This window comes from Martes martes (assembly GCF_963455335.1).
Source record: "Martes martes genome assembly, chromosome: 15".
Taxonomy (NCBI): Eukaryota; Metazoa; Chordata; class Mammalia; order Carnivora; family Mustelidae; genus Martes; species Martes martes.
This window is the reverse complement of record NC_137903.1, coordinates 4,160,739-4,188,556: the sequence shown is the minus strand read 5'-3', so window position 1 is coordinate 4,188,556 and position 27,818 is coordinate 4,160,739. Positions and strand designations below refer to the sequence as shown.

Genomic DNA, 27,818 nt, shown 5'->3' with positions numbered 1-27,818 from the left:
GGGTTTCCCCAAGATGCTTAGTTCAGTTGCTATAAGAGGGTATTCAAGATACAAGTTTGGGAGATGTTAGGAGGAAAAACAATCAAAGGGAAAATCTTAGACTGAGCCCCATCCCCAGAGTCCTAGGGATCAAGATTGCCCCAGATCCAGCAGGAGCTAGAAGCTCATGAGTGGTATGTTGAAGTGAGAGCAAAAAAATGGTCAATCTCACCAGCATCTCCCCATGTCTTTATAGTCCCAGTCCAGATCTAGAGTGGTTAAGAGAAGACATCTCTAGTCTAGAACTTCATGGTTCTTGCCTCTAGAAATAAAAAAGAAACTAGCAAGGCTCAAATACACAGAAGCATCATGTTACCTGGTTTCATACCTCTTTATTCAGGCTGTACTTTTCTCTGACAGATGCTAATAAATGAATCTACTCATTTTTCAACTTATTTAACTGACATTTATTGAGCAGTTACAATTACATGTCACTTAATCAGTTTGAGTTGGTTTAATGAAGCAGTTCTGTAAAGCCTTGAGTGCAGACCTTCCTGTGTGCATTGGGAGCTGTGTTTGATGATGGAGAAGCGATTGCTGATGCTGGAAAGAAGTTGCTGTTGCTAACGGTTCTTAAGCAGGGACATCATTTCTTTTCAGGGTCTGGCTTTTTACTCTTTCTGGTCCTCTGAATCTTCAAGATCAGTGTCAGCTGCTGCTGGGTCAAGACAAATAGTCCTGTGTCCACAGCAAACAGAATCACCACCAACAATGGGATCAGAAATTGTAGCCAGGAGGTTTTCCTTTGGTGACCACTCTGGTCGAGGTAATCTAGATGCAACAAGAAACATAAGTCATATGAAGAATTGATCAATGAGGCCCAGGATGTCATCCCCCCTAAGAGAAGGACCTAGCACGGTGCTTTGTCTTCTAGCACCAGCATGACATGGCATCTAGGACCAGAGAGCAACACCCATGGATTTAGGTACCTCTGTCCATGTTTCCTGGAGCCCGGGGACTCCTGAGATCTCCTTCGTAGCCCCTGCCTACAGCTCTTCTAGCCAGTCTGTCCGAGGAGGAAGGTCATAGGAAAGGTGACCCCTTTCTTGGGGCTCACAGGACCAGTGCCCCCATGTGAGTTGGGGGTGGACAGGAGAAGTGAGGGCTGGGGTGGGGGTGACCACTGCCTCATCTCTGAATCGTTCATCGTTTACCACCTGCCTATCAGGTGAAACAAAGACCGGGGACCACAGCTTCTTTAAAATAATCCTCTCCCCTGTGAGTCTGTTATTCTGTTAGCAAGGCATTGATTTTTGTGATTATCCTAGATGGTAGAGCCCCAGAATATTATAACCAGAACACCCCTGCCCGAGGTCACCTAGACCAACAGCTTTCAGCACAGGCTGCATATGACCGTTCCCTGAAAGGGCTTTTAAAAATACCAATGCCCAGTCCTCCAAACCAAGTAAGTCAGAATCTCAGGAGGTGAGAGGCAGACACCAGTATTTCCAAAGGTCCCCACGGGGCATCTGGGCCAGATCCTTTACTTTGCAGATAAGGGTCCCAGAAGGCCAACAACAATTAAATAGCACTTGGGTCTCAGACTAGTTAACAGAAAGTTGGCATTAAAACTTAATCCTGGCTTCCAGTCTCATGCTTTTTTAGGCATTAGAATGAGCCAAATCTGCCAAGCAAAAAAAAAAAAAAATCTAATCTCCTCCTTGCAAGGCAGATATTCCAAAGGCTCCCTGCTCTCCTCAGGCACCCAGGCTGCTGGCCGTGGGTCTCCTTCCCCAGCCCTCCTCCGCCGGTGTGGCGTCTCCAAGCTCCTCACAGCCTTCGTTCCTTTAACGTGGAGACTCCCGTTCAGTTTGACAAATGCAAGTGTGCGGCCCAGGAGCAGCAGAGGGTTTTGAGGGCAAACCAGGAATTGTGATCGTTATGGTTGGGTAACGCTTAACAGGCTACACGTCCGTTTCCCAATATTCGCATTTAGTCTTCATAGAAACCCCACATCGTGAGCCGGTGTCACTACTGCCAGCAAACCAATAAGGGCTCCAAGACTGGGCGTGTGTCACAGCCTGGGCCCCTGCCCGCAGGCCGGCAGACTCGGCAAGGCGCACCCACTGTCCCCTGCTGGACACTGCAGCCATTTCAGGCTGGGGGTCTCTCTCTCCCCCTCCCCTGCCATGGGCCCCCCTTTCCTTTACCAACTCACTTTTTTTCACAATGATGTTGATGGTGTCGGAGGTATGATTTTGCCTCTTAATCCAGCCCGTGCAGTAATAGCTGCCGTTATCCTTTATTGTGGCCTTGGGAATGGGCATTTCGAAGTTTTCGTACCCGTACTTGAGGGCTTTGCCGTTCCTGTAGTAGGTCACCTTGGTGACGTTCCAATTCCTCCAGCCATGGCACCTGATGTGCAAGGACTCACCCTCCATCAGCTCCTCAGGAGCGGCTTGAAGGAGCAGCCACTCTGAAGACCATTCATTAGGTTGTGTAGCAGCAAATGGGTAGATGGACCCAGGGAGAGAGACGAGATAAAAGTGGTCACTCACAGAGCATGTCGCGGGAACCATGGTTTATCATGAACCTATTTCTTGGCTCATAAGGTCAATAAAAAAGGAAACACAAAATAATGCTTAGAATCTGTCCTCTATATGGATCAATCCTCTCTCCTCCTGAAAAGTGAGTCTGGGGCCGTCAAACCACTCTGATGTTTCTGCCGGGCCTGTCCATGGGCGGCCTGAAAGCCGGTGCTCCCTTCAGCTCCGTCGGTGCCGGTTGTGGTTACTAAAGGGGAATAAAAGTGTCCTGTCCAGGGAGTCCTCGTCTAGAGGCAGGTCTGTTTTGTCCTCTTGCCCTTAGTGGCTCCCTAGCTCTACCATGAGTCGTAGTTGGCTCCAAAACTTCCCCAGAACATGAACGCCAATTTTAACGATGTGTGCATAGTCACTCACTTGATGTCCTCTTCCTCATTTGTCTCCAAACTTCAGGAGGCCGGGGGTCATATCTCATCCTTGCATTATATCCCTAATGCCTAACGCCATTACCTTGGAGTGGGTAGGTACTCAGCAAATACTTGATAACAATGATTCTGTCTAATACAAGAGTTGGGTTCTCTGGCTAATGTCATTGTAAGCACTGAAAGACACTCAGGGTGCCTGGGTGGCTCAGTGGGTTAAAGCCTCTGCCTTCAGCTCAGGTCATGATCTCAGGGTCCTGGGATGGAGCCTCACATCAGGCTCTCTGCTCAGCGGGGAGCCTGCTTCTCCCTCTCCCTCTGCCTGCCCCTCCCCCTGCTTGTGCTCTCTATCTCTCTCTGTCAAATAAATAAAATCTTTAAAAAAATTGAAACACACTCACTGAAGGAGTCACTTTGAACTAAAATCTGTCTGGGTTGTGCAGTCAGTTTATTTCAGAGCAATCCTGGAGTTTTCCAGAATCTCCTCCGAGGAAATGAATAAGGTACTGCACGCTGCTCTACTTTGTACTTGGGATTTGCCTCTGGATGCTGCCACACCTCTTTTCACTCAAAAGGAAAATACAAAGGGTATTTATCCTTTAAAATATATTTACATTAGAAAAATAAAGCAAAATATATCCATGACCTCGCCATTTCAGTGAAATCCTTCCTTTGTCCGTCTGGCATTTACTAACTAACCATGTAAGTCTGAGCGTGTGGTGCTGATTGTTGGCAGCAGAGGAGTCACAAAGTGGAAACACACGTAGGGTTTGCTCTTTAGTAAAAGTGAAGATCAGGAGGAGTCTACACGATGTCTTTCAAAACCAAGAGTGCAACCTGATATCCGGGTTGTGGTGCGTGGAAATTGTGAACAAATTTCACAATCAGACATTTCGATCCTATGATGTTCAGCTCTTTGCAAACTTCACACACCCAACCTGCCACTGGCACGTATCATACACATCTGCCCCGGGCAGAGGAGAGATGAGGTGGAGTAGAGGGATAATGCTGGGAGGTGGGGGATGGCCAGAGCATAGAAAGAAGGCAAGGCTTGGCTGGAGTAAGTAAGGGCAGAAGAGTGAGGGGCAGGTCTTGAGTGAGAGACCAGAGTCCCACCCCAGTGCATAACCCTGGAATGACTTGATCTCTCCCCATCTTTGGGTGGGCCATTCCTCACATGGAGGAATCTATCTTTCCATAGTGCTGGAACTTACCTGACAAGACTTCTAGGTACACAGGATCGCTCACGTTGGATCCTTTGTCCCGACACCTGTATTCCCCACTGTCCTGCGGGCGCGCTTTCACAATGTTGAAGCGTGAAGTGTTATTTTCCAAATGATTGTCGTTGTGGATCCACACAGCGGACTTGACTTCAAGGGAGTTGTTCTCATAGCATGTAAGAGTCACACTGTCATCTTTCAATATTCTATTCCATGGTGGGCTCAAGGACACCATAGGTTTCGAGATATCTTGGAGGAGATCAAATTGTGGAAAGGGATGTAAGGGGGGTGGGGAGAGAAAACTGTCCAGGCTCTAGAGTACAGACATGGCAATAGTCCATGAGTCAGCGGTCTGTCTACCCCTGAACAACCACTAATAAGAAACTGTCCTGATTCCTAGGGTCACAGAAGGAGGGAATAGTGCTGTGGCTCGAGGGAACTCCCAACCTAGGGAGAAAGACAGGACGCGAGTATGGGGTGTTAAAAAACAAACAAGCCAGTGAGGACTGCAGCCTCTGGTCAGGCAGAGGCGATGTCTGTCCTGTTCAGCCCTAGCTCAGCACAGTGGCTGGTACATAGTACGTGTTCATTAAATATTTACTGAGTGGATGAATGCGTGAATAATGGATGAATAAATGTGTTGGACTAGATGAAACATAGTCTCTCCCAGCTCTAAATTTTTATGACTATTTAACTGTGAATGCATATGGAGTGAAAAATACATGTCAATTCTGGAAGGAAGTGAGAAGCGCCTAGAGAATCAGCCTTAATAGGTTTTCAGGAACAAAGAGATACGGTACGGATTTAACCAAAGCCTAGGAAGGGGCAGGTGGTGAGGAGGAAGGGTACAGAAACAGAGTTCGACTTGGACCCTAAGGACGTGTGTCAGAAGCTGGCCCTTGGCTAGCTGTGAGACCTCCAGCAAGGCTCTCACTCGGACAGAAGCCTCCACTACAAGATGGCGACCGTACTGAGATGATGGTGTAGGGACTGACTGAGGTTGTGTGGTGGTGCCTGGGCAGCTCTTGGACGTCGAGATGTTCCACAGACACGGCTGTTGCCTGCAATGAGGTGGGTGCCTCAGGGGAATGAGGTGGTTCTTTTGAAGCCATCAAACGGGGGAAAGAAGGAAGACAGGCAGTGTGGAAGGGGGGCTCGGGTTGGACAGAGAGGAGCAGATGCTTAATCACTAGGAAGCCGAGGAGACGGGGTGGAGGGGAATAGTGAGGCGGGGAGCCGTGTCCAGCCATGCTGGGGCCGACAGAGCAAGGGCAGGGGACTCACTCACCTGCCAGCACACCGTGTGGGGCTGCAAAAGTCCAGAGAAGATAAGTTAGTGGCCGAGCCCCGCCTTCTGGGACTCTAGGACAGGGACTCTAGGATAGGGTCTGGTTACAGGGGTGAGGTCTGCATCTGTGGAGTTTTAAGGGCCAAGCGTCTTCTCAGGAACCTGACCCAGAGAGAGAAGGAACTTCTCTCTTTCCTCTGTCCTCCCTCCCTTGCCCTTTGGGAGATGCCCGAGAGATGGCGAGGACGGGGTTGGGGCCGGCTCCCCCTTAAGTCTTGCTCATCCCAATTTGCCCTCTGCTCTGCAGCTTGGGTCCTTTACAGAATCCCCAGGAAATGCACTGTGGTTTGCACGTAGCCTAGAACAAGCCACCACGAAAACTGTCAACGTTCCTAGCCCAGCTGCCACCCAGATCCATCTTGGCCCCTCCGGGGTGGGGCGGTGTCCCTGGACGTCTACTTACAGAAGAGAAGCAAAGCCGTCCACAGCAGGGCAGGGCCTCCCATGGGAACAGGCATCTCCTCCGCGGCCCCCAAGTGCGAACTGGACTGGAGACTTGAAGCCTTAAAATAGCCTTGAAGCCAAAAAGGAGAAGGAAATGTTTTCTGTATCATATCTGGTTAACTCATCAGCCGCGCCTCGGTTTGCCTTCTCTGGCAATAATAGTCAGAATGGTGCCAAATTGGGCAATTTCACATTCACCAGCTAGTGCCCTCCCATGCCGGGCCAGTGAGTGCTGAAATTCGGTTGTGGTTCTCCAGAGCTGCCATCCCTCTTGTTACCTAATTTCCTGCTGGCCCACCAACCCACCGATCTACATGTTTTCATCTTTCCCTGAAGATCCGTTATTGGAGCAGCCAAAATGGGGCCATTTTCAGACCCTTCTCTCCACTGGGTCTTGGTGGAGTTCCCAACACAGGACGACGGATGTTAGACCATAACATATATGGACCGGGGTCTATTCTATAATTTATTTCCTTTCCCAGCTGTTGCCCATTTTAACATTTCTAATCTTCTGGCATGGCCGTCCTTCCTCCTTTAAACCGACACCAGTTCAGAGCACCCCCAGGACCACTTTGACTATTGCTGGGCACCTTCCCCCAGGATTCGGTATTGATGACAATGGCCGGAGATGACAGCACCACAAATTCTGTAGTCGTTACCATTTACGAGGCTTTTTTTCACGGGCGTATTTATCCTGTTTGGTCCTTGCCAAAAATCTGAAGTAGACAGAGCAGGAGGAGGTAAGCAAGGCCCTATTCTGTGTCGCCATGCTTTTCCTCACAGACTGCGGGAGGAAGCCCACGGACCCAAACATAGCGTTCTCCCGCAGGAAGACCTAACCCAAGCTTCTAGCCTCCGGGGCATTAGAGAATTGGGGCTACAAGGATTCATAAATAAGAAGCTCCAGATGACTGGTTTCAGGCGCCTCAATGGTTTAGGGGCAGATCTTTAAAGGAAGCAGCAAGTTATTTTGAAAAATGCATGTTGTTTGAATTTAAAGATCTGAATTCAAATACTCCCCATATTTATGTCATTAAGGTTTACCTGTGACATAGGACCGTAATGGCATGGAGGTCACGGCTTTAGTAGGAAGGATAAGAAGTTAATACACACATGAAATGCATTGCACACATCTGGTATGTAGAAGAGGCTTGATGAATACACCTTTCCCTCCTGCATTTCCAGTTTATTGCAGACTCTGAGGAGATACAGGCATTTCAACTGGGTTAAGGCAGTGGGTCACCTACTTCCAGGTGATAACCAGTACAGTCTGGTTAACGTAAGTGGTCTCACTTGTCTCCGTTATCCTGATGAGAACGCATGATAATGGAAGAATTCACATAAGAAGTTGTTCAGTGGGGTGGGGAGCAGGAGAAAGAAGTGGGGGAGATGCCACTTTTGGGTGCTGTTGGAAGGCCGGGGTTGAGGACCAAGATCCTGGAAGAGATCTCGCCGTGTAAAAGCACAGAAGCTGTACCTCACCGCTTGGTTGAGACCTTGTCCAGGGCACTTAGGGGACTTTCCTTTCTCCCAGGACAGTGATCCTACAACGACAGACATAAACACCTTCCTGGGACTCATGTGGTCTCTTTGAGAGCTTCCTCCTAAGACTCCACGCTGTCCAAGTGCCTCCTACCTGAACGGGAGGCAAGGTGGGGCCCACTGAGAGGTCCTGTCCCCTGGGGGGTAGAACACAGGCGTTGGGGTGAGAGAGACCATTTTTGTTTGCCGCACCATCCCAAAGCTGTTGCTTCGGTGTCTGCCCTTGAAATGAGGTCGTGTTTTGGCAGTGGTGAGGGCCGAGATTTCGCCGATTCAACAAAAGCAGTTCATTAGGGGCGCCTGGGTGGCTCAGTGGGTTAAAGCCTCTGCCTTCGGCTCAGGTCATGATCCCAGGGTCCTGGGATCAGGCCCCGCATCGGGCTCTCTGCTCGGCAGGAAGCCTGCTTCCTCCTCTCTCTCTCTGCCTGCCTCTCTACCTACTTGTGATCTCTCTCTGTCAAATAAATAAATAAAATCTAAAAAAAAAAAAAAAGCAGTTCATTAAACCTCAAAAAGCACACCGAAGCACCCTGTGCTTCCACCCCTTAAGACAAAAGCAAAAACGACTACAAAACCAGCAGCATCAACATCAGGAAGAAGAAATCATCCCCACAGGACACAGCCATGGGTACCCTAAGGAACGAGTCGATACCCAGGAATAACGAACGGGTTGATGTGCCAGTGCAGTCCCACACATCCTTTATCTTGCACAAAAGACCAAGTCCTCTGAATTTTACATGCTCTCTGGGTGGAGCGTGCTGTTCATTCTGTGTAACCCGCCTGTCCATGTCAACAAGTGTCTCACTGAGCCAGGAGACTGGGTCTCCGTCTCACCTCTTTTCACATGCTTTACAGTTGGGGTAATCCTAAATAGAGTGTCTCATTCCCAAATTCTGACCTTTTGTTGGGTCTTGGAAAACTTAATTTGTATTTCTCGCAGTAGTAGTGGAGAAAGGAGACCCAAAGGGCCGTCCGTGGACTACACGGCCTGCAAGCTGTGGTTTGTCTGTGCAGCTGGATCCAGAGGAAAAAGGCTTTGGACGGGAGCTTTCACGACTTGGGACATGCTGGCCGAGGAGCGAGGGGTCCGCCCATTGGGCCTCGGGGCCTTCGTGCTCTTCTCCAAAATTGAAAGCAGACAGAAGGACCAGTGTACTGGCTCCTTCCTCTCCGTGTTCTCCAGCACAAGGCAAGGTCCCTATGAAACTGGATGTGAAAGATGAGAGAGCCAAGTGGCTGTCCGCTGCGGTGTGACTGCGCCTGACGAACACTGGTCACGCCGGGGGACGAGGTACAGGGCTGACTGTGCAGCATGACTAGTTTGCTTCGGTTCCACCAAATTTGTGTGGTTAAAGAACGAGGAAATCAAAACACAAGGAAGTTGGGTGACTTGTCTGGGCACGCACCTGCTAAGTGGAGGAATTAAGATTTGAAACTACGTGGTTTTGCTAAACGGCCTGTGCTCTACAGACGTCCATCCAGCCCATCTACACCATGTGCTCAAGTGCTCCTGGATTCGGAGGCTCCACACCAAGACCGCCTGCATTCCCAGGGATCTGTGACCCACAGGTGGGCAGTCACTGGTCTAGGCTCACCTCCTGTTCTAGCTACAGTTTCTTTTCTTGGGTTCACGAGATGATGTCTCAGTCCATAGTCACGCAGCACTGTTGGCACAGTTTCATATTCGTTATGTGTATTTCAGAGATGTGCCTGGAGAGAAAAGAGAGAGGTTCTTGCCTTTTAACCCAGATTCTCAAGGTCTTGGAAGTTGTCAGGTCTTCCGGCCACCAGGACAGGAGTCTGTCTGCTCAGGGAGGAGAGTCCTCAACGGTCGGTGCTGGTGGCCTGATGGCGTTTCACCATAAAGGCAGTGGCTTTGTGGCCACTTTTATTCTTTGTGGCTTTTATTCTTGCTTTGACGTGAACAGTTGCCTACTTTGGATGGGTCCGAAAGAAACAAATGGAAACTTCCAGGGCTCCCCAAATGGGTACCACCGACAAGGAGATGGGGCAAGGGATACGGAAGCCACAACTCTGTGTGTGGACAGAGATGCTTCCCCAAAAAAAGGAAAAATGGGGCTTCAGGAAGGAATCCCAACGATGATCTTTCCCTTCCATCTTTAGAGACTGACTTCTTTCTGACATGGGAGGGGCGCCAGTGGGATTTTTCACAGAAATAATGGATTTGAATGGAGACCAGACATAAAATGTATTTCTAGTACCTGATTTTAATACAACATACTATTGCTCAAATGCAAAGTTGACTCTAGTATTTGGATTTTATATAGGGATACAGCAAGAACTACTATCTGTTTATAGGTGAGTCCTGCCGGGTATCCTATTAAAGGTTGCCAGTGGCCAAAGGGTATAGGTCAGGTACAGAGTCACAAAAGTGCAGTACACTGGGGAAAAGATTTCCTAACCAGTGTTTCAATTCTTGGGTGTCCCCTGAAACTGTAAATTGCAGAGAAAGTCCTTGAATAGGTCTCCCAACATATCCTCGGGGCTGGTCCACTGACTGAGCTGCCTGTCTTTGAGACACATAACAGCCTCTCACTTTCCAGATGAGGTGTCTTTGTGGCCTCTTGTAGTTAGGGGCAGTCTGAGCCATGAGGTGAGCTCAAGCAAACTGACCGGGAGCTTCGCTTATAAATGTTGTCTTCCAGCCTGGAGACCCAGAGGACCTCAGACTGGCCTTCCTGCCTTCCAACAGACACAGATCAGTTGAAGTAAGCTGACTTTTCTTCAGAAAGGGGAGAACAGAATTAGAAGCCTGCTAAGGAAGGTTCTCAGAGAGAATGGTAGTGTTAAAGAAAAAAATTATAAAACGTCAGACTGTTGCATTAAATTTTAAAGCCTAAAGACTAAAACTAAGCCTTTAAGTTAACTAACTTTAAGTTAACTAAGTCTTTAAGTTAACTAAGTCTTTAAGACTAAAACTATTGTCCATACATATTTCACAGAGATTAAGTGTAACACTGACTACAAGTCCATGCCCTGAACAGGCTGGGGGCTGTCATTCTTAGCTCAGATCACTCACGCTGTGTGGCTCCTGGTAAGTTCCTTGCTGTCTCTGTGCCTGAGCCCCATCTCAGGAAAACAGATCTGGTGACAGTGCTGGTTGTTGTATTATTAAATGATTGATGTAGTTAAAGGGTTAGAGAGAAGCTGGCAGATAGTAGAGCTGCAAATGTGACTCACTGTGTCCTTGTTTTGTAAGGAGCGTTTGGCCTTGAGAGCAGCAGGGACAGACCCTCCCGCACATCTGTGGGGAAAAGCTGGAAACACCACTGGTGGACCTGGGGGTGCACAGCTGGGTCCGAGTCTGCAGCCTGCACCTACAGACAGGAGGCCGGGGAGCAGAGGGCAGCTTCCTCTCAGAGCGGGCTGGGGGTCTGGAGGATGGTTCCCAGGCCTGCTGTGAGACGGAGAAACCATCTTGCGGTCCAGCCCTCAAGTCAAATGTAGCGCTGGCCAGTTATTCTACGCTTCCTTACAGAATTACACAGTTAAAAAATGGAAACAGCCTTCTCTGAAAGGAATCCCTTTAGGCTGTTAGCAGATAAGGACAAGAGGTCTTAGCTCTGCCAAGGACATTTGCATTTTAATAGGTAACTTTTGAAGCCCTAATCCTTCAGGACCTGCCTAAACAGTGCTGTGACCAGTGTGTTCCTGGGGGTGACGATGGGCATGAGTCGGGGTTGAAAAATGAGGACAGAGGGAATCATCTGAACCTCTCAGATCATATTCCCGGAATGTCATCGCTGCCGAAGGCCGTCAGGAAATAGGAGAGCGAGCGAGCGAGTGCATGTGTGCGTGTGTGTGCGCGCGTGTCTCAGGCGGCGGAGTGGAGGGGTTACGTGTTGCTGTTGTAGCGATGGGCGTGCAGCCTACATATTTAGCGTCCGGCAGGCACTGAACAGCCTGCAGAACTGGGGGCAGCCTTGCATCAGAAGGAACCGTTCTGCTTCTGCACAACCTTTGAATGTCCAGCCAGATGTTCTGTCATTATTTGAGCCTTGAATCTGGCTGGTTAATAAACGCAAAGAATTTTCACATTTCCTAGATGCTGGATGTTCTAGGGGAAAAGTCCGCGTAATGCCCGTGTAAAGATTATTCTTTGCTGTTCCTGGAACAGCATCCTGGGATGGTTCACTGCTGGACCCAATCAGACCCCAGCAAGTGTGCGTGTCCTCATCTCTGTGTCAGTGTCTCGCCCTCCCCCCTGGGCTGTGCATGTAGCCAGCACATGCCTCCCGGATATGTTTTCTTACCATACAGTTATTCTGTTTTATTTCTTCTTTATCTTAACTGCATGTGTGTGGGAGAAGTGGATGCACAACTCCCACAGTTTGGACCCTCCTTAAAAAATTGAACAGAAAATTATGGCTGCAGTATTAGGTATTACTATGACTATTTAGAACAAGAAATTATACCACAACAGGTGATGAAATATATAAAAGCCAAAAAATGACACGAACATTATAAAAATCCAGAAAAAAATAACAGTTTGCTGCTGGACATCGCACCCTAGTCCTTTCCTTTGCCTCCGTATCTTTACCACGTCCTCTTTGATCCTCGTCATCAGACAGTGATACCGTATTATCATTTTTAGTAGAGAAACCAGAAGTACAACTCATCCTTTCCCCCTACCCCTGCTGATCAGCATTTTTTTTCTGAAACGGCCGTTTCTAGGAGATGCCCACAGTTTGCAGTGTTGTTACAGTTTGTGGCTTGCAAACATGGGAATCCTGATAAATTCTGCTTTGCTTTTATTTCCATGAACAAGAAGACAAAAGCATCACCGTGTGTTTATAATTCTGTATTTCACGTTACTGAGAATATTCCCGAAGGGAGAGAACTCCCATTTTCACTAGACACAGAAACGAACCAAATCCTCTGCTTACAATTTTACACACATCTGGTGCTCGGGAAAGTGTCTTGACAAGATTAGCTTCTGACTCCAGATACTTCAACCTCGGTTTTCCTTCGCGGCCCACCAACTTCCAGGGCCAAGTGCCAGAGGATACGGTCACCCTGCAGCCTGACCTCTGGCCCTCTGCCTCTGCCTTTGTGTCCTGAAGCCAAGACCGTTGGCTCTTTGGTGGCATTTTCTTGGAGGAGGTTCCTACCGCGAGGGTTCGAAGTGCCTCGCCATGACTTACCCTGTCTGGAAGGAACTGCGAACTCCACGCACCTGTTACCCTAAACCAGGACCGAACACCCTCAGCCCACGTCCTCCGTAGCTGGGTTCCAGAACTTTCCTGCAGCTACCCTCCTGTGCCAGTAGGAAAGGAAGCCTCATTCAAATGTGGCTAAAATATCTGACTTCTGGGGGTGCCTGGGTGGCTCAGTGGGTTAAAGCCTCTGCCTTCGGCTCAGGTCATGATCTCAGGGTCCTGGGATCGAGCCCCACATCAGGCTCTCTGCTTAGTGGGGAGCCTGCTTCCCCCTCTCTCTCTGCCTGCCTCTCTGCCTCCTTGTGATCTCTGCCTGTCAAATAAATAAATAAAATCTTTAAAAAAAAAATCTGACTTCTGTAAATTTTACAAAAACATATGACCTCCTCCAGGACTTCAGAGGGGCCCACGCCAGTGAGGGGTCATGAGGGCTAACTTCCTGTAGCCCCCCGCCTCCACCTCTGCTGGGTGAGTCCATGACGTGTAATTCTGAGTCACGAGAGCAAGGAGAGTGTTAGCACATACATAGAACAAGGTGGGGTCTGATAGGATTGAGAAGCGCTGGTCTGGGTTTTGAAGACGAGAGAAGGCCAGACGAAAGTGAGACAGGTAAGTTAAAACGGGGCAGTTTCCAGAGAAATTGTCCTTTCCTTCCAAAAAGACAACATTTTCACAGAGGTTCAAGAGAACACTGGAGGTCTGGCCTCCAGTGTGGGACCCAAAAGTAGACTGTCTGGTCTGAAAAGGGATAGGAACAGTGGACTGAATATTGGAAAGAGATTCGGTGTCAGGACATTCAGGATGGGGGCACCTGGGAGACTCAGTGAAGTGTCTGCCTTCGGCTCAGGCATGATCTCAGGGTCCCTGCCCGGTGGGAGTCTGCTTCTCCCTCTGCCCCTCGTTTCGCTCATGCCACTGAGCTACCCAGGTGCCCCATGAGTCTGTCTCTATCACAGCTCATGCCTCAGTCATGTTGCAGAGAGGTGCATGGAGAAAAGTCTCTCTTCACATGACCTGTGAGGCGATAGTTAGTTAGAAGGAAAATAAAATCACAAATAAGAAATAATTTTTTATATTCTCAATTCCTAAATTACATATACCAATGTACTATATATTTCAATAATCTCAAAATGTTCATTTTTTAAAAGTTTTATGTCTCTTTATTTCTTTTTTTAAAAAATTTATGTTAGTCACCATACAGTATATCATTAGTTTTTGGTGTAGTGTTCCATGACTATTATTTGTGTCTTTAAGAGAAAAAGAACGATGGACCAGGTATAATTATCAAGGGTCAGATTTTGAACATAGATTACTGGCAGAGTTTTGGTTATCATATGCCCCAATTTCCCAGAGTGAACAATGTCTTACAGTGTATTAATATCATTTTGCACAATATACTTTTCCAAACAGCGATCCCTGAATCTGCATTATTATAACCAAATACGGGAATGACTTAAAAAGAGATACAGAATTGATTCTTGATCATTCTGCCATGAAACCCAACACACACAGAATTTTGTTTTAGCACAAAAGCATTATTCATCATATGTATTCATTTCTTTATTTGTTCAGTGAACATTTATGTGTTAAGCATCCCGTAATATGCTGGTAACATGAATGAGAACTGGAGGCACCAGATTTCTTCCCCCACGGAGTGAAGCCTCCGTTGGAAAAGATAGACATTAAACAAGTAAACAAATAAAATAAGAACAGCTTGTAATTAAGGCTTGTAAAAAGTAAATAACATTGCTATACAGAATCACAATGGTAATTTAATTTAGATAGGATGGTTAAGGAAGGCCTTCAACAAAAATGACTTACAGCATGAGATAGAAGGGACCCAGCTAAAAGCTAGGGCAAGACTATTTCAAGCAATAGGAAGTTCAAAGTCCCCAAAACAAGAAGAAATTTAGAGAATTCCAGAAATTAAGAGAAGACAAGTAGGATGGAAGCACAGTACTGATTAAGGGGGACAGAGGCACAAAATGAGATCAGATGTGTGTTTAGCGAGAGCGGTGAGAGCCTGGTAGGACACGGAGAAGAACGAGGACTTTCTTTGAATGGTAACGAAAAGCTATCAATCAAACTTTGAGCAAGGGAACGCGCACACACACACACACACAGAGGCATTTGTGTGTGTATTCACCTTTAAATGGTTTGATGGCTTGTCATCAAATATATGTATGCACACGTCCCTATACACACGTTTGCACACACATGCATACATACACTACAGCTGAGTGTGATAAAGATTTTCCAAGTGGCAATTGGGAAATGGTGAGGATCCAATAAAACACGATGACAGATTGGCCTGGAGAGGTCGCAGAGCAGTTGAAAACAAGTCGATGGGGTTCAGGCATCTGTTGGGAGAGGTTATGACCAGGACTCACTGACAGATTGGAATGTGAGGGAAGCATAAAACAGGATTCCCAAGCTTCTGGCTTTAGTCACGGGGTAGCTGGTGATGCCATCCTTTCCATGGTGAAGACTGCAGAAGTGCCAGATTCAGGGAGCACAGTCGAGTGTGCCAGTTTGGAGCTGTTTCAGTTTGAAGGGCTTTTGTGATATCTAACGTGTTTATGCCAAACAGGCAGTTATAAGGGTCAGGACACCGGAAGAGATGTCTGGACCAAAGACATAAAGTTGAAAATCACTGGCGTACCTGTAGAGCCACTGAGTGGAACAAGATGAGATCAGCCAAGGAGAGAGAAAGAGAATGTCCCAGGACAGAGCCGTGAGCAATTCTGATATTTAGAGGATGGGAAGACGGGGAAGATCCAGAAAGAGACCAGAGGAAATGCCCAGTAAGGTGGGGCGACTCTCAGAGAACGTACCGCTAAAGCTGAGGACAGAGGGCCCTTCTAGAGGAAATGGTTGATTGCATTGAGTTTTATGGAGGAGTGAAGATAAGAGAATAAAATTTTTCTTTGGATCTAACAATATGGAAATTTCTAGAATCTTATCAGCGACAATTTTGGGGGACTGGTAGGTGTGGAAACCAGGCTGAAGTGGTTGGAAAGGGAATAGGAAGTAAGGAAGTACAATGAGTGTGCCTGTCTGAGTTTTGCTGTGGGATGATGCTGTGGGAAGGTGTGGGGTCCAGAAAGGGATTAGATTTTATGGGAGGTGCCGGGTCCTATTTGCTGCCTGATAGGAATATTCCAGTAAGCAGAGACACACAATGAGGGAAGACAGAGGCCCGTCGTGGAAAGAGTGAAGTCCTTGAATCACAAAATGAGAGAAATGGTTTTCATTCATTGAATTCAATTAAGAGTTCTTGAACATAACACAGGTGCTTCTGCTATAACGTCATATGTGTTTATTTTTAAAGGTCCTTGCAATCTGCAAAAACACACACTAAAAAAAGGCTTTTGGGAAAAAAAAATGTGGTAGATCCTGCAAAACCCATAACCAGAGCACTAATATAATCATAAGTGTTTCTGCTAAATAAATGAAACAGTTAAAAAAAAGTGAAGTCTCTAATAAATGAGTAAAATCATCAGGAGCCATAGGACTTGATTTTCTTCAAGGGCAAAGGAAGGTGGGTGGGAGGAGATGGCGAGGGGAAAGTGCACAGAAGCGGGAGAAACCAGGCAGTGGACACTCTCTGGACAGAAGATCTGGGTGCGGCCGCTCTTCCTTGGCTGGAAACATTCACGTGCCAGGGAAAATCTTGTGGCCACTCACTTCCACATCGTATTGACATTATTTCTGGGTTTACCAATTGTAAGTGGAACATTTGCGTTTCAGAAACACGTGCTCTGCCGCAGAACCTGTGGGGCGTTTCTCCTTCGCGGCGGCCGTGTGCCGAGCAGTGGGTTGAGCACTGTGTACGGTACAAGGGTGCAAGAAAGGGGGCTTCCCCTCACCGTGTTTGACTTGTCAAAAGCCTTGATTTCCACAGTAAGAAAGAATAAAGGGGAGACCGGAATGTGTTCCAGTTAAACATAATAAACACGGAATCGCCACAGCGCTCCACTTTTGGCAAACACGTACTCCACGTCGGATTGCTTTATCCCGTCGAACCCTCGCGGGAGCCCTACGGAGCGGTCCTGGTAGCACCCTTGTTCTTCCCGAAGTAGGGAGGTCGTTCAATCGGTGAACGGCGGAGCCAGGATCTGACACTCAGAGGTCTGAATAGCTACGTTCTTAAATATGGGGCGAGAAGGCGTTCGGCGAGGTGTCCCTGTACTTTTCCCACAACGTTTGGGACTCTCGAGCCTTTCCTTCCACCTCCAATAAGCTGAGAACAAAGGGCCGTCTTTTGCCTCACAGTTTGTGAAACAATTCCGGGCGAGCACCTGTAGCTGCTGGCGCTGCAGGAAAAGTCTGGAAAGAAGTGACTGGCCCTGGCACAGGGGGTGCAGGGAGTTAGCCGGCACTGTCACCATTTCATGTGGCCAGGCCAAGCCCCTCTCCACGGGTTCGACAGGTAAAACAGCGGGGAATGGGGGCTTCCACGATCTTGCCTGCTCCCCCAAAGGGCCACTCTGCAGGTGCGAGGGCCCCGGTGACATCAGGCCGTGGAGGCGGCTGCTTGCGATGGTAGCCAAGGGAGGGGGAGCCTCGGATGCGTGGGCTGGAGAGGCAGACGGCGGGACCCACATTGCCCTGAAAAGAGCACCAAGGCTCCCCTCTGAGAGCACCTACATTTGGACACCTGACCGAGGACAAAAGAACAGTCAATACCGTTGAAGAAATGGGGACAATTAACAAAAAGAGGACCTCACCCAACTGAGTGTCTTCTAACAAGGCGACGGCCGTGTGCCGGCCCAGCAGCTACAGCCAAGACGGGAGCGGCCGCGCCTGCACCGTGGGTGACTTCATCTCGTCTGTGCCCTCTCTCCTCTCCCCACAGCGCGAGGGGCCGATGCTGGGACAAGAAAGGGGCACAGGGGCGTGGTCCCCACCCCTCACCTCCCAACACCGACGGGACCACTGCGGCCGCAGACCCTGCTCTGTGCTCGGGGCGGGGGATGGGGCAGCAGGGGGGACGGACGCCGGAGAGCACTTCACATCAAAGATGAAATTAAAATGTGAAAGCAGGAGCGTGTTTAATAACCCCAGTGAGACGGTTTGAGCAACACGAAGTAATGAAAAGGTCACGCAGTTGGTCGGGGATGGCATTCAGGGAGCACGCTGCCCACCAGGCATGGAACCACCGTAAGAGTCCCTGAAAAAGTACGCGAGTGTCACGTATATGCCTCACAAGTGGAGACTCCTTTCAACACGGCTGCGTCTGTGAAATGGAAAGGTCGGGCCACGTCGGGTCCTCTGCGGGTCTAGCGTCCAAGCGTTTGCCGGAGATCGGGATTGGAGGAGTTCGGGCAGCTCAGTTAGGTGGACCGTGTGGCCCTGCGGTGGTTCCCAAAGAGCAGCGGCTCCCGCTGCCCGGCTGATGAGTCGTTGGCTCTCCTCTCCGGTCTGCCAAGTGACAGTTCGGGAGCTGCCGTGCCCTCGCTTTCTGTGATCCTCTCTCACACAGGGGGAAGTGAAAAGAAGAAGCGGGAGGTGGCAACAGATTGGAAAGTGGAAGTCAATGGAAGGACGGAGTTGAAAGCAGAATATGGGAAGGATGGAAGGATTGATGAGAACCGTGGGGCACCTGTCAGAAGTGACTTGGGGGACCGGTGGGATCTTCAGGTTCCTCATCCGTTTTTATCCTCAGTCCCAAAGTCGGGAAAAACATCATAAAACTTTAAAATAGGAAAGGACCTTAGAGAGGATCAATTTAAACTCCTTGTGTGGGAGCGAGAAGCCCGCGCCCCGGAGCATGCCTGTGCGAGTTTGCTAAGCCGTTCTTCGGTGGCCGACACAGAACTGAATTATGAGGTTCCTTTTGCTTGTTAGTTTGTTGGGACTGAAGATTCAGGCTGAGCAAAGGCTGAAAGAACCGGTGCCGCTGAGACGAACTATTCTAGTCCAGTGTGGGGAGAAAGATGGGGAAGAAATGAGAGAGTGAAGAGCTGAAACTTAGCGTAGGTAAGAGCAAGAGGGATAAGGCCGTCAGAGTGACGTGCGCAAGCGCGGGCGGGTGTCTCCTTCGTGTCCTCGGGTCCATCACATACTGAAATGATAACAGGGCTGTTGACCAGCTCAGTCTCATGTTCAGTGAGTCACCACATTCCGCGACGCTCGACATCCGGTCTGCAGAGCAGACGGGCAGGTGCGCCCCGTTGACTCCGCGACCAGCAAGCTTCTGTTTAGGAGAAACACCACAATCAAAGTGTCACAAAATCCAGGCTGAAGAACGTTTCAAGGCTGAGAGCGATTCGCAGTGCTGAGTGCACCTGAATTATCAAGCGGGGAACCGAGACCAGCCCAGGGAACTTGCTCATTCGGAAATCTTGGTGTAGCCCCGTTGTCCAGGCTTCGCATCTTGGCTGTGCAAGCCCCGCAGCTCAACGGCAAACTCACGGGAGCTGACCAGTCTCTGAGACACCATGCAAACTCACTAGCTAACTCCAAAGGCTAATTCATCCATGTTTCATGGTAAATAGACCAGACCAGGCGTACCTTCGTGGCTTTTGCTTCCTGGTGGATATAAGCAATTTAGTATATTAAAATGCATGTCGGAAGATTACTTACCAGTACCCTGTTACTCTGTTCTTACGCCATCAAAGAAAGCATCACAATCTATGAGAATCACATCTTTCTGTCTGGTTCCTCATCACATATGATGTGTGTGTGATTCGTTGTTTCTCCCGGCGCTCAGCACAGTGCAGGGTGCATGTAGACCTTCAATACATGTTTATTAGAGGATCAATTAACTCATGGATTATTTCTACCATGATATTGCCACCTAATAAATCATCCTTCTCTTCCTCAGAGGCAATTTTCTAAAATGAGAAAGAAAGCTCTTGAAGAGCATTTGGAGCACGCTAGACGACCCTGTCACCCGCGGTCAGTCTTTCGTGAGAACCAAGAATCTCGTTTCTGCATCCACCCTACGGAAAACCAGCACCTAAGACCACACTCTTCAGATCGTTCCTATGGTAATATCATCGAGTGTTTTCTTTTATGCCAGCCCTACTGAGCTGTACAGAATGTGGGCAAGATACAGGCTCTAATCCTCTTTCTACTACTATAACCCCGGGGTATTTAATTATACGTTTAATTTACTGGAAATTCAGTATAATGAAGTCAACAAATGAAAAGGAAGATGCAGTCCCTTGTGCCGCCTGGCTCCATGTGTAGATGCCCTTCACCCCGGGCACACGTCACCTCGCCGAGGAAGAGAGTCTCCTCTGCCCTGCCTTTCACGGTGTCTTTGTGGCAGCAACTCCTGTTCTTTCAGAAACCACAAGCAATTTGATTTTCTAGGGCACATCGCTGGCCGGGTACTGGCTGCATGGATTATTTTGAAGTGTGTCACTCAGACTTCGTGGCCAGAATGAGAGGAAAGCAGAGAAACACAGCACGCCCTTCAGCCCTGCCTCACCTTCTTCTTCTCTGGATGCCGTCATTGACCCCTTTTTTCTAGAGCTTTTGTTTCTTCTAATTACAAGATCGCTTGTGGGTTTGTTAATGTTGGCAGACACCACTCCTCCTGCCCCATGCTAGCCTCCTGCCACCTCAGGTCTCTGCTGATTGTAAGACACAGGCTTGCTGGAGTATGATGCCGTGTGGTCCCACATCATCAGCATGGGGAGAGTGAATGTTCCCCACTGGGTAGACGGGACTACACGCTCGACCCAGATCAGACAGACCAAGTTTGGATTCCAACTCTACTCAGTCCTACCTCACTCTCCTGCCCCAAAGGATGAAAAGAAACTTCTGCACACGAAGTGTTTCACAGAATAAATGTAAGAGAAAGGACATGATTAGGAAAGCATTCTTTGCAACTTCTAATAAAAAATTGATTTAGACAAAAGTCATCAAAAGATGAAATGATAAAATATTGATGGGATCAATTTGAATAGAGCACCAGGCTGTTGCTACCTGGAACGCTGATCAATTTTGCATTGCTTAGGGTGGGAAAACCAAACAGTGTGCATCTCCTGATTGGGCTTCCAGATAAGATAGAAAATGCCTCGCTAAACTTGAATTTCAGATAAATGATGAATAACTTTTAGTATGTATGTTTCATGTAATATTTGGGACATACCCTAAAAAATTATTTATTGTTCTTTTAAAATTCAAATTTAACAAGGTATCCCATATTTTTATTTGCTAAATCTGATAACTCTACTGATGTCATGCAAAGTTGTGTGTGTGTGTATGCATGTGTATAGCTTAGCACAGTTATACATATAATTTATATATAATATAATATAGTACAATGCAGTTTATAGTATATATATCTCAATATAGTTTATATAGTTCCACAAGTTTAACTCGCATCTAATTAAGCCTTTAGAACTGACTTCCAATTTACGGGAAATACAGGGCATAGAAAGAGAAATGGTACGATGCATGAATGATATCCTGAAAGTGAGGTTTTGACCTGGTTCTTAAACATGACCATGAAATGAAAAAACTGGGTAGAGGATGGTGGAATGTTCTAGACTACAGATGGCCAAAGGAGGAACATTTTGCCCTCCCAACGGGTATGGACAACACTTAGAAACATTTTTTGTTTCCCCTCATATGCTGCAGGGAGGGGAGAGGATGCTGGGGGCAGCTAGCGGGTGGAGGCCAGGGAAGCTCTGTCTTGTAACAGGCAGGACACCCTTCCCCCCACCACACCATAAAACGTATCAGGCCACCGAGGACAACAGTACCACTGTTGAAGGACCCTGATGTGAGCTCAAAGAGCTTTTGAAGATTCCACAACCGATTGCAACGCACAGTGTCCATCGGAATCCTGACACCACACTACACATACCAGAGGGAAGGCAAGGCGGCTATTTAAAAATGATAGGGTGGGAAAAAGCTTACATGGGAAAGGCTCACAATATGTGGCTAAGAGGACAAAGGAACAGGATGTAGGGAAGTTTGTATGGCATGACCTCATATTATTGGAAAGGAGAAAGAACCATGGAAACACGTCATTCCATGTTTGCTGTTAATGATTGGTTTTCTCTGCATTAATGTGTGTGTGTCCATTTACATACATACACACATTAATGCAGAGAAAACCAATTAGAGAATTAGTCACCAAAATACTAATAATATGGGTATTAATAGTGCGTGGTATTTCCAGGCTGGAGATCGTAAGTGATTTATGTGATATGATGAACACATTATTACTGTTTTCAGCCAAGAGGAAACAGAATGGTTTTAGGAAGAAAGTTCTTAGTCTGAATGGAAGACCCGTACGGCAATCTCCTTTTGCAGCGCAGAGCTGAGATGGTTCCTCAGACATCTCCCTTGCGCCCAGAGAACCTTGATGGAGATGGTCACACTGAGCCAGAAACTAAAGGAACTATAGCAGAGAGCTGCTGTGCCATTCTCTCTCCAGCAAGATCCAAGAACGAACGAGAGGGAGCATGAGGAAAGGGCCCGACAGCAGCCTCTGCCTTTCCAAGTGTGGGAGGCAGGTCTCCCTCAATGGGAGCTAGACTAAGCCTGAAGGAAACTGGCTATGGGCCAACCCTGGACAAGAGAAGTCCTGGCGGCCATACCCCTCTGTGTGCCCCGATTGGATTTGGATAAGTTGCAGGAAGTTTTCTGTTCTCTGATCCTTAAAGACTAGAATTTACGGTCTTCTCTTTATAAGCTTGTCCAGTGTTTCCATGGTTTTACTTGACTAAACCCAAGGCGGTACTGGTTTCTGAAACCCCAGAAGTCCCCAACAGTGAGGAAACAAACAAAAGTATCTCCCTCGTCTGCTACCCAAGTTCCTAACGAAGCTCATGAGACAAGCCCTAGGGTTCTCTCATCCTTAGCTCTTGGTACCCCAGAGGGATTTTCATAAGGATGGTCCCGGGAGACCTGGCATGAGGGATTTGCTTCTCTTGGGGAAAATAAATATCTAAAGCTCCTAAAATCTGGAGTTTAAGAGATTGCATTTTTTCCTGGGCTACTTCTCAAGCCAAAGGAACCAAGGAGCAATTTCAACTTCAAGAAATATAGCAATGATTTGAGGTTTTCTCTGATAGTGTAGAAAGCTGAATTTTCCTTACTTTGTAGGTTTTAGCTTCCCTTGTAAATGGCTCTTGAACACAAGGTGTTTTTACCAGCTTCCTCTGAATAGATTCAGCCCTCTCAGTGACTTTTAAAAATCACTATCTGGAAAGTGATTCCTTCTTCCTTTTGCCAAGGTCAGAAGCAGTGACTGGCTGTGGGCAGAAGTAAGTGAAAATGGGATACCATGTGTGTTTTCTAAATTCTTATTATTTTTCCTCCAAGTTTTTCATTATTTTTTGGTTGTATTGATTCTCATGCCATTAATATTATATTTCTTCATGCTCATCTTGTTGTGGTGACGGATTCAAGGACACGAAATTTAGCAGGGACAAGATAATAATCTTCCACTATCGAACTGAAAAGGAAATAGAAGGTAGGATAATATCGGGAGGTGGCAAGTCACAGGGAGACAGAGGTTGAGTCAATAGAAAGTGATGTTTTCTAAGAATTAAGGCTACTCAACAATAGAGTTGATGATAGTATATCTATATGAATCTGTATGGGGGACAGTGTGCACTGCTGGTAATAAGATAGCTCTATTGCACTGTTACGAGGATATTCAAGATATATTAGTAAGTGAAAAAAGTTAGTTGTGATTTGGTATGTGCAGTTTCATTTGTGTAACATTGAAATGATATGGAAATATGCACAATTGTACTTAGAAAATTTCTAGACAGAAAATTTAAAAAGACAAAAAGACATGAATCATATTTACCCCTGGACCAGAGAATGCAAAGTATAGGAAGAGAAAACTAACTTTTCTATTTATACCCTTTTGTACAGATGGCTGTTTTTCCCTGAAAGCATTTTTATAATATAAAATCCTCATTTTATTTTTTAAGTAAACTTGGTATCTTTAAAAAAAAAAAAAAAGAAGGGGATGCTAACTTGTAAGATAATGAATTTCCAATCATTGGAAGCACTGAAGCAGAATTTAGGGGACTATTTTTGAGAAATGTTTGCTTTTAAAATTACCTCCTAGTGCTAAGGTCCTGCACTTCTATTATATTAAAGGACTTAACACCACCAAGCACATGGGCTTTCCCAGCTTGCTTCCCATTGGAAAGACCTGAATAATGAAATGGATAAGATTGACCCCTTGGCCAGGATTGCTTGTCAGGTCTAAGCAGAACATCATTATCATTTCTCTAGAATGAAATATTTTTTTTTTTTCAGGGTAGAGGGATATTTTTGGCCAAAGATCCAGAATCCAAGAAAACAGCGAGTGGTGTAAAGTATTTTTCTTCTTGGTGACATGGATTCCATAGAAGTAGGCTGCCATTTTGTTTCTGTTGTCATGACCTTACTATCCTGGCGTTAACATTCATCAGATCTTTCGCCCTCTTGATGAGTCCTCGTTTTCCTGAGGGGGTGATGAGTGAGGAGAGGGAGGCACGAGCTCAATTCAATCTTTTTTCTTCGCTATCCTTGCTTATCTTCTCATCCCCCTTGGCGGAGGTAGGGATTGATTTTCCAGTTACATAAGATTGGGGTTTTATCTTGTTCAGTAACACATCATGAATCTCAGTTAAATAGCAGTTGTTTCAAGACTAGCCTATCACCACATATCAAAGGAAAATGAACACATATTTTGCTCTCCATTTCCCCCTATATTTTGAACATATTTTATATTTTTCAATTCTTCAAAATCCTTAGTAAGGAAATTCCAAAATCTGCCCTCATTTAGCTGCTTGCATCCCATTGTGGCAATAGGCAGAATTGAGGCTGTATCTATTTAAAATTTTAATATCTTATTCATCATGGATTTTTGCATTTTTTTAAAATATTGCATTAAAATCATGTTCGTCTTGATCACTGAGTTTCTTTGGGGCTCTCCTAAATGTTGAGTCCAAGATGAGTGTTTCACATGCCACACCACTACCAGCACTGTTCAGAAAGGTTTTCTTTTTCTAGTTACCATCCTTCTTTAAAAACTGACATTAATTTCCTCTGGATCTGGCTGTTGGGTGCTCAAACCCACTACGTTTACCTTTTCTCCTCGATCCTCTCTACAACCTTATTATTGAGTCTCATTGTAAGAAGAATTTAACAATTATTTTTCTCTATGTTTAGAAGAGAAATGATTAAGAAAATCTGGATTATATAGAGAGGACATAAGGAAAAGTCAGTTAAGATTCTCCATTCACTATCCAGAAAAGAATATTATTAGCGTTTCAGTGTATTTATTTCCAACCCGTTTCTAATGATGTGTGTACTATTCCATGGGTTTCCTTTCATTGTTTATTTCTTCCTTTATTTTTAATTTTGAAATATTATGACCTGTATGTCAATCATATTTTTCAATGTCAGAACGTTAGATGTTTAATAGCTCCATAGTTTGCATCATGTAGATACATTATAATTCATTATTCCCTTACTTACTTACTTACATTGTTTTTGGTATTCATTATTATAAATACCATAAAAGCTTCTTATACATATATCCTGATACGTCTCTCTGATTATTTCTTTAAAGTAAGTAATTGGAAGTAGAAGTATTAAGCCAAGGAGAATGGGCACTTATGGTTACTAATATGCTAATATTGCATTTACTTATCAAGGTCAACATGGTAAAATTTTTCTGGTTTCCCGAATGTTTTCCAGTTTTTCCAATATTTTTTCCCAATGTAATCTCATTCCCAGAGTGAGGAGAATCCTTTAATTCTCTTCAATAAAACCCAGGGGGAAAGTGTCTTCTTTTCCCTCCATTTCATAGCCACGATGCTTCTTCAGGCAATTGTGGCAAAGGCAATTCACACCAGCCTTAAAATGAGAAGATTGGTTGTATGACTTACTAATTTTGGGCAAACCACCAAACCCCAGGTGTCTTAGGGTGCAAGATGAAGATAGTTATCAAACAGATGGGATTGATGTGCTGTTAAATAACACATATAAACACTCTTCATAAACTAAAAAGTGCCACAAGGAACTATTCTTGTTCATTATTATTGTTATTGTTATTATTAAACTGTTTTTAAAATGAGAGCTTGTTGGTCTCTGAAATTCCCCAGATAGTGAGGGAGGGTGTGCAAACTTGTTTTCCCAAAGGTACCAGTTTATTATTATGAAGAAAGTAGAAAAGAGAGCTCAGAGTCTAGTCATGAGTCAGACCAACTGTGAAAATTCACTTCCAAGTACTGGCTGAAAACACAAAAATACACAAGGTGCAGGAGAACCAACACTTAGTAATTGATCTACATGCAGAGGACACACATCGACAGGGCCCTGCTGGTCCTGAGAGGGCCCTCTGAGCGAGGGGAGGCAATGCCAGTACCCAAGAAAGGGGAATATGTCTGGTTGAAAACTGCTGTCAGGAGGGCAGTCAGATTTGAAGCAGCTGAATGATTTGTGAAAAGGGTTCATGAAAAGATGTCGGCATGTAGAACAGGGACAAAGCAAACTCTCACGTCCCCTCAGAGCAGAGAGCATCGTCTCATTTGGCAACTTGGAAGGTAAGATCTATAAGAAGATGATCAAAATTGTGGTTTCAATGAAGTGGAAGAAGTTGGCCAGTTTGTTTTAGGTAAATAAAAATCTGAAACTTTAATTTATGAGAAAATTCTCAGACTAATACATTTTCTATTTCTTTAGCTCTAGTTGCCTCCAAACACCCATGTTCTGGCTCATGAGGAAGCCTTTTCAAAACTAGCCCAGGTGTCCTTCCTACTATCCTATCCCATCCCTGTTTCTTCTTCTGTGCCTTTATAGAAAACTTTCCATACATGCAATTGCTTCCTGATTATGTTTTTTGCCTTTTCTCGCCCAGGGCACAGGAGACCGCATGCACTGGGCATGTCTCCTGGAGCAGGTCCTTGTTGCCCCTTCTCCTGGTCCCGAGCCGGCGCGGGGTACAGGTGTGTTCTGACTCACTGACGGGCCTGAGTCTCCATTGTGTAGACCCAGCATTTACCCATGAAGAGCAAGAACCACACAGTAGTGAGTGAATTCATTCTCCAGGGGTTTTCCAGTTTCCGAGAACACAAGATCATTCTCTTTGTGGTATTTCTTACATTGTACCTTTTAACTCTGGCTGGCAATGTCCTCATTGTGACCGTTATCAGCTTCACTCGTCAACTCCACACACCCATGTACTTCTTCCTTAGTGTGCTCTCCATCTCTGAGACCGTGTACACCCTGGTCATTGTACCGCGGATGCTCTGCAGCCTTACAGGTCTTAGCCAACCCATCTCCTTGGCCGGCTGCGCCACCCAGATGTTCTTCTTCCTCACCTTGGCCATCAACAACTGCTTTCTGCTCACAGCCATGGGGTACGACCGCTATGTGGCCATCTGCAACCCCTTGAGGTACACGGTCCTCATGAACAAGAGGGTGTGTGCCCTGCTCGCATGGGGGGCTTTCAGCATTGGGCTGCTTGTGGCCATAGTTCAGATTTCCTCTGTATTTAGGGTGCCCTTTTGTGACAGAGAAGTGGCCCATTATTTCTGTGACATTCTCCCAGTTATGAAACTCTCCTGTGCAGATACCACTCTACATGACATAATTAATGTTATCATCAGCTCATTTGTTATTGTGGTCCCCATGGGGCTGGTCTTCATCTCCTACGTCCTCATCATCTCCACCATCCTCAAGATCGCCTCAGCCGAGGGCCGGAAGAAAGCCTTTGCCACCTGCGCCTCCCACCTCACAGTGGTCATTGTCCACTATGGCTGTGCCTCCATTGCCTACCTCAAGCCCAAGTCTGAGGATACCAGGGATCAGGATCAGCTGATCTCTGTGACCTACACGGTCATCACTCCCCTGTTGAACCCTGTGGTGTACACCCTGAGGAACAAGGAGGTCAAGGATGCTCTTCGCCGTGCTATTAGTAAAAACCCTCTTGCCTAGTTTCTGTGGTAGTTGGATACGTGGCCTGTCATCTTCTGGGCATTTTGTAATCTCAAAAATTCTTGTGGATCCTGTTACTCATTCTTTCCCCAGGAAGAGGTGCGGAACGTGGTGGTAGGGGTGCAGCGAAGAGCCCAGAGTTTCCCTGACTTGAAGTTCATTTTCATCGTCATGCTCCCACGCCTTCTAGCCTCAGATGTGAGCCCCGGAGGAGGCGTCAGGTG

The 27,818-nt window shown here is 46.5% G+C and overlaps 2 protein-coding genes across 2 annotated transcripts; one reads left to right on the top strand and one right to left on the bottom strand.

Annotated features, from left to right (window-relative positions):
* Positions 1–427: 427 nt before the first annotated feature.
* Positions 428–6,066, bottom strand: FCER1A (Fc epsilon receptor Ia; the record flags this gene model as incomplete). Its single annotated transcript, XM_080824173.1, has 5 exons — positions 428–810; positions 2,198–2,455; positions 4,159–4,413; positions 5,453–5,473; positions 5,916–6,066. The coding sequence occupies 5 exons, from the start codon at positions 6,064–6,066 to the stop codon at positions 626–628; spliced, it is 870 nt and encodes a 289-aa protein (XP_080680299.1). The 3' UTR covers positions 428–625.
* A 20,595-nt stretch (positions 6,067–26,661) lies between these two features.
* On the top strand, positions 26,662–27,594 carry LOC308355729 (olfactory receptor 10J1-like; the record flags this gene model as incomplete). Its single annotated transcript, XM_080824170.1, has 1 exon — positions 26,662–27,594. One exon carries the CDS (start codon positions 26,662–26,664, stop codon positions 27,592–27,594), a length of 933 nt encoding a protein of 310 aa, XP_080680296.1.
* Positions 27,595–27,818: the final 224 nt, after the last annotated feature.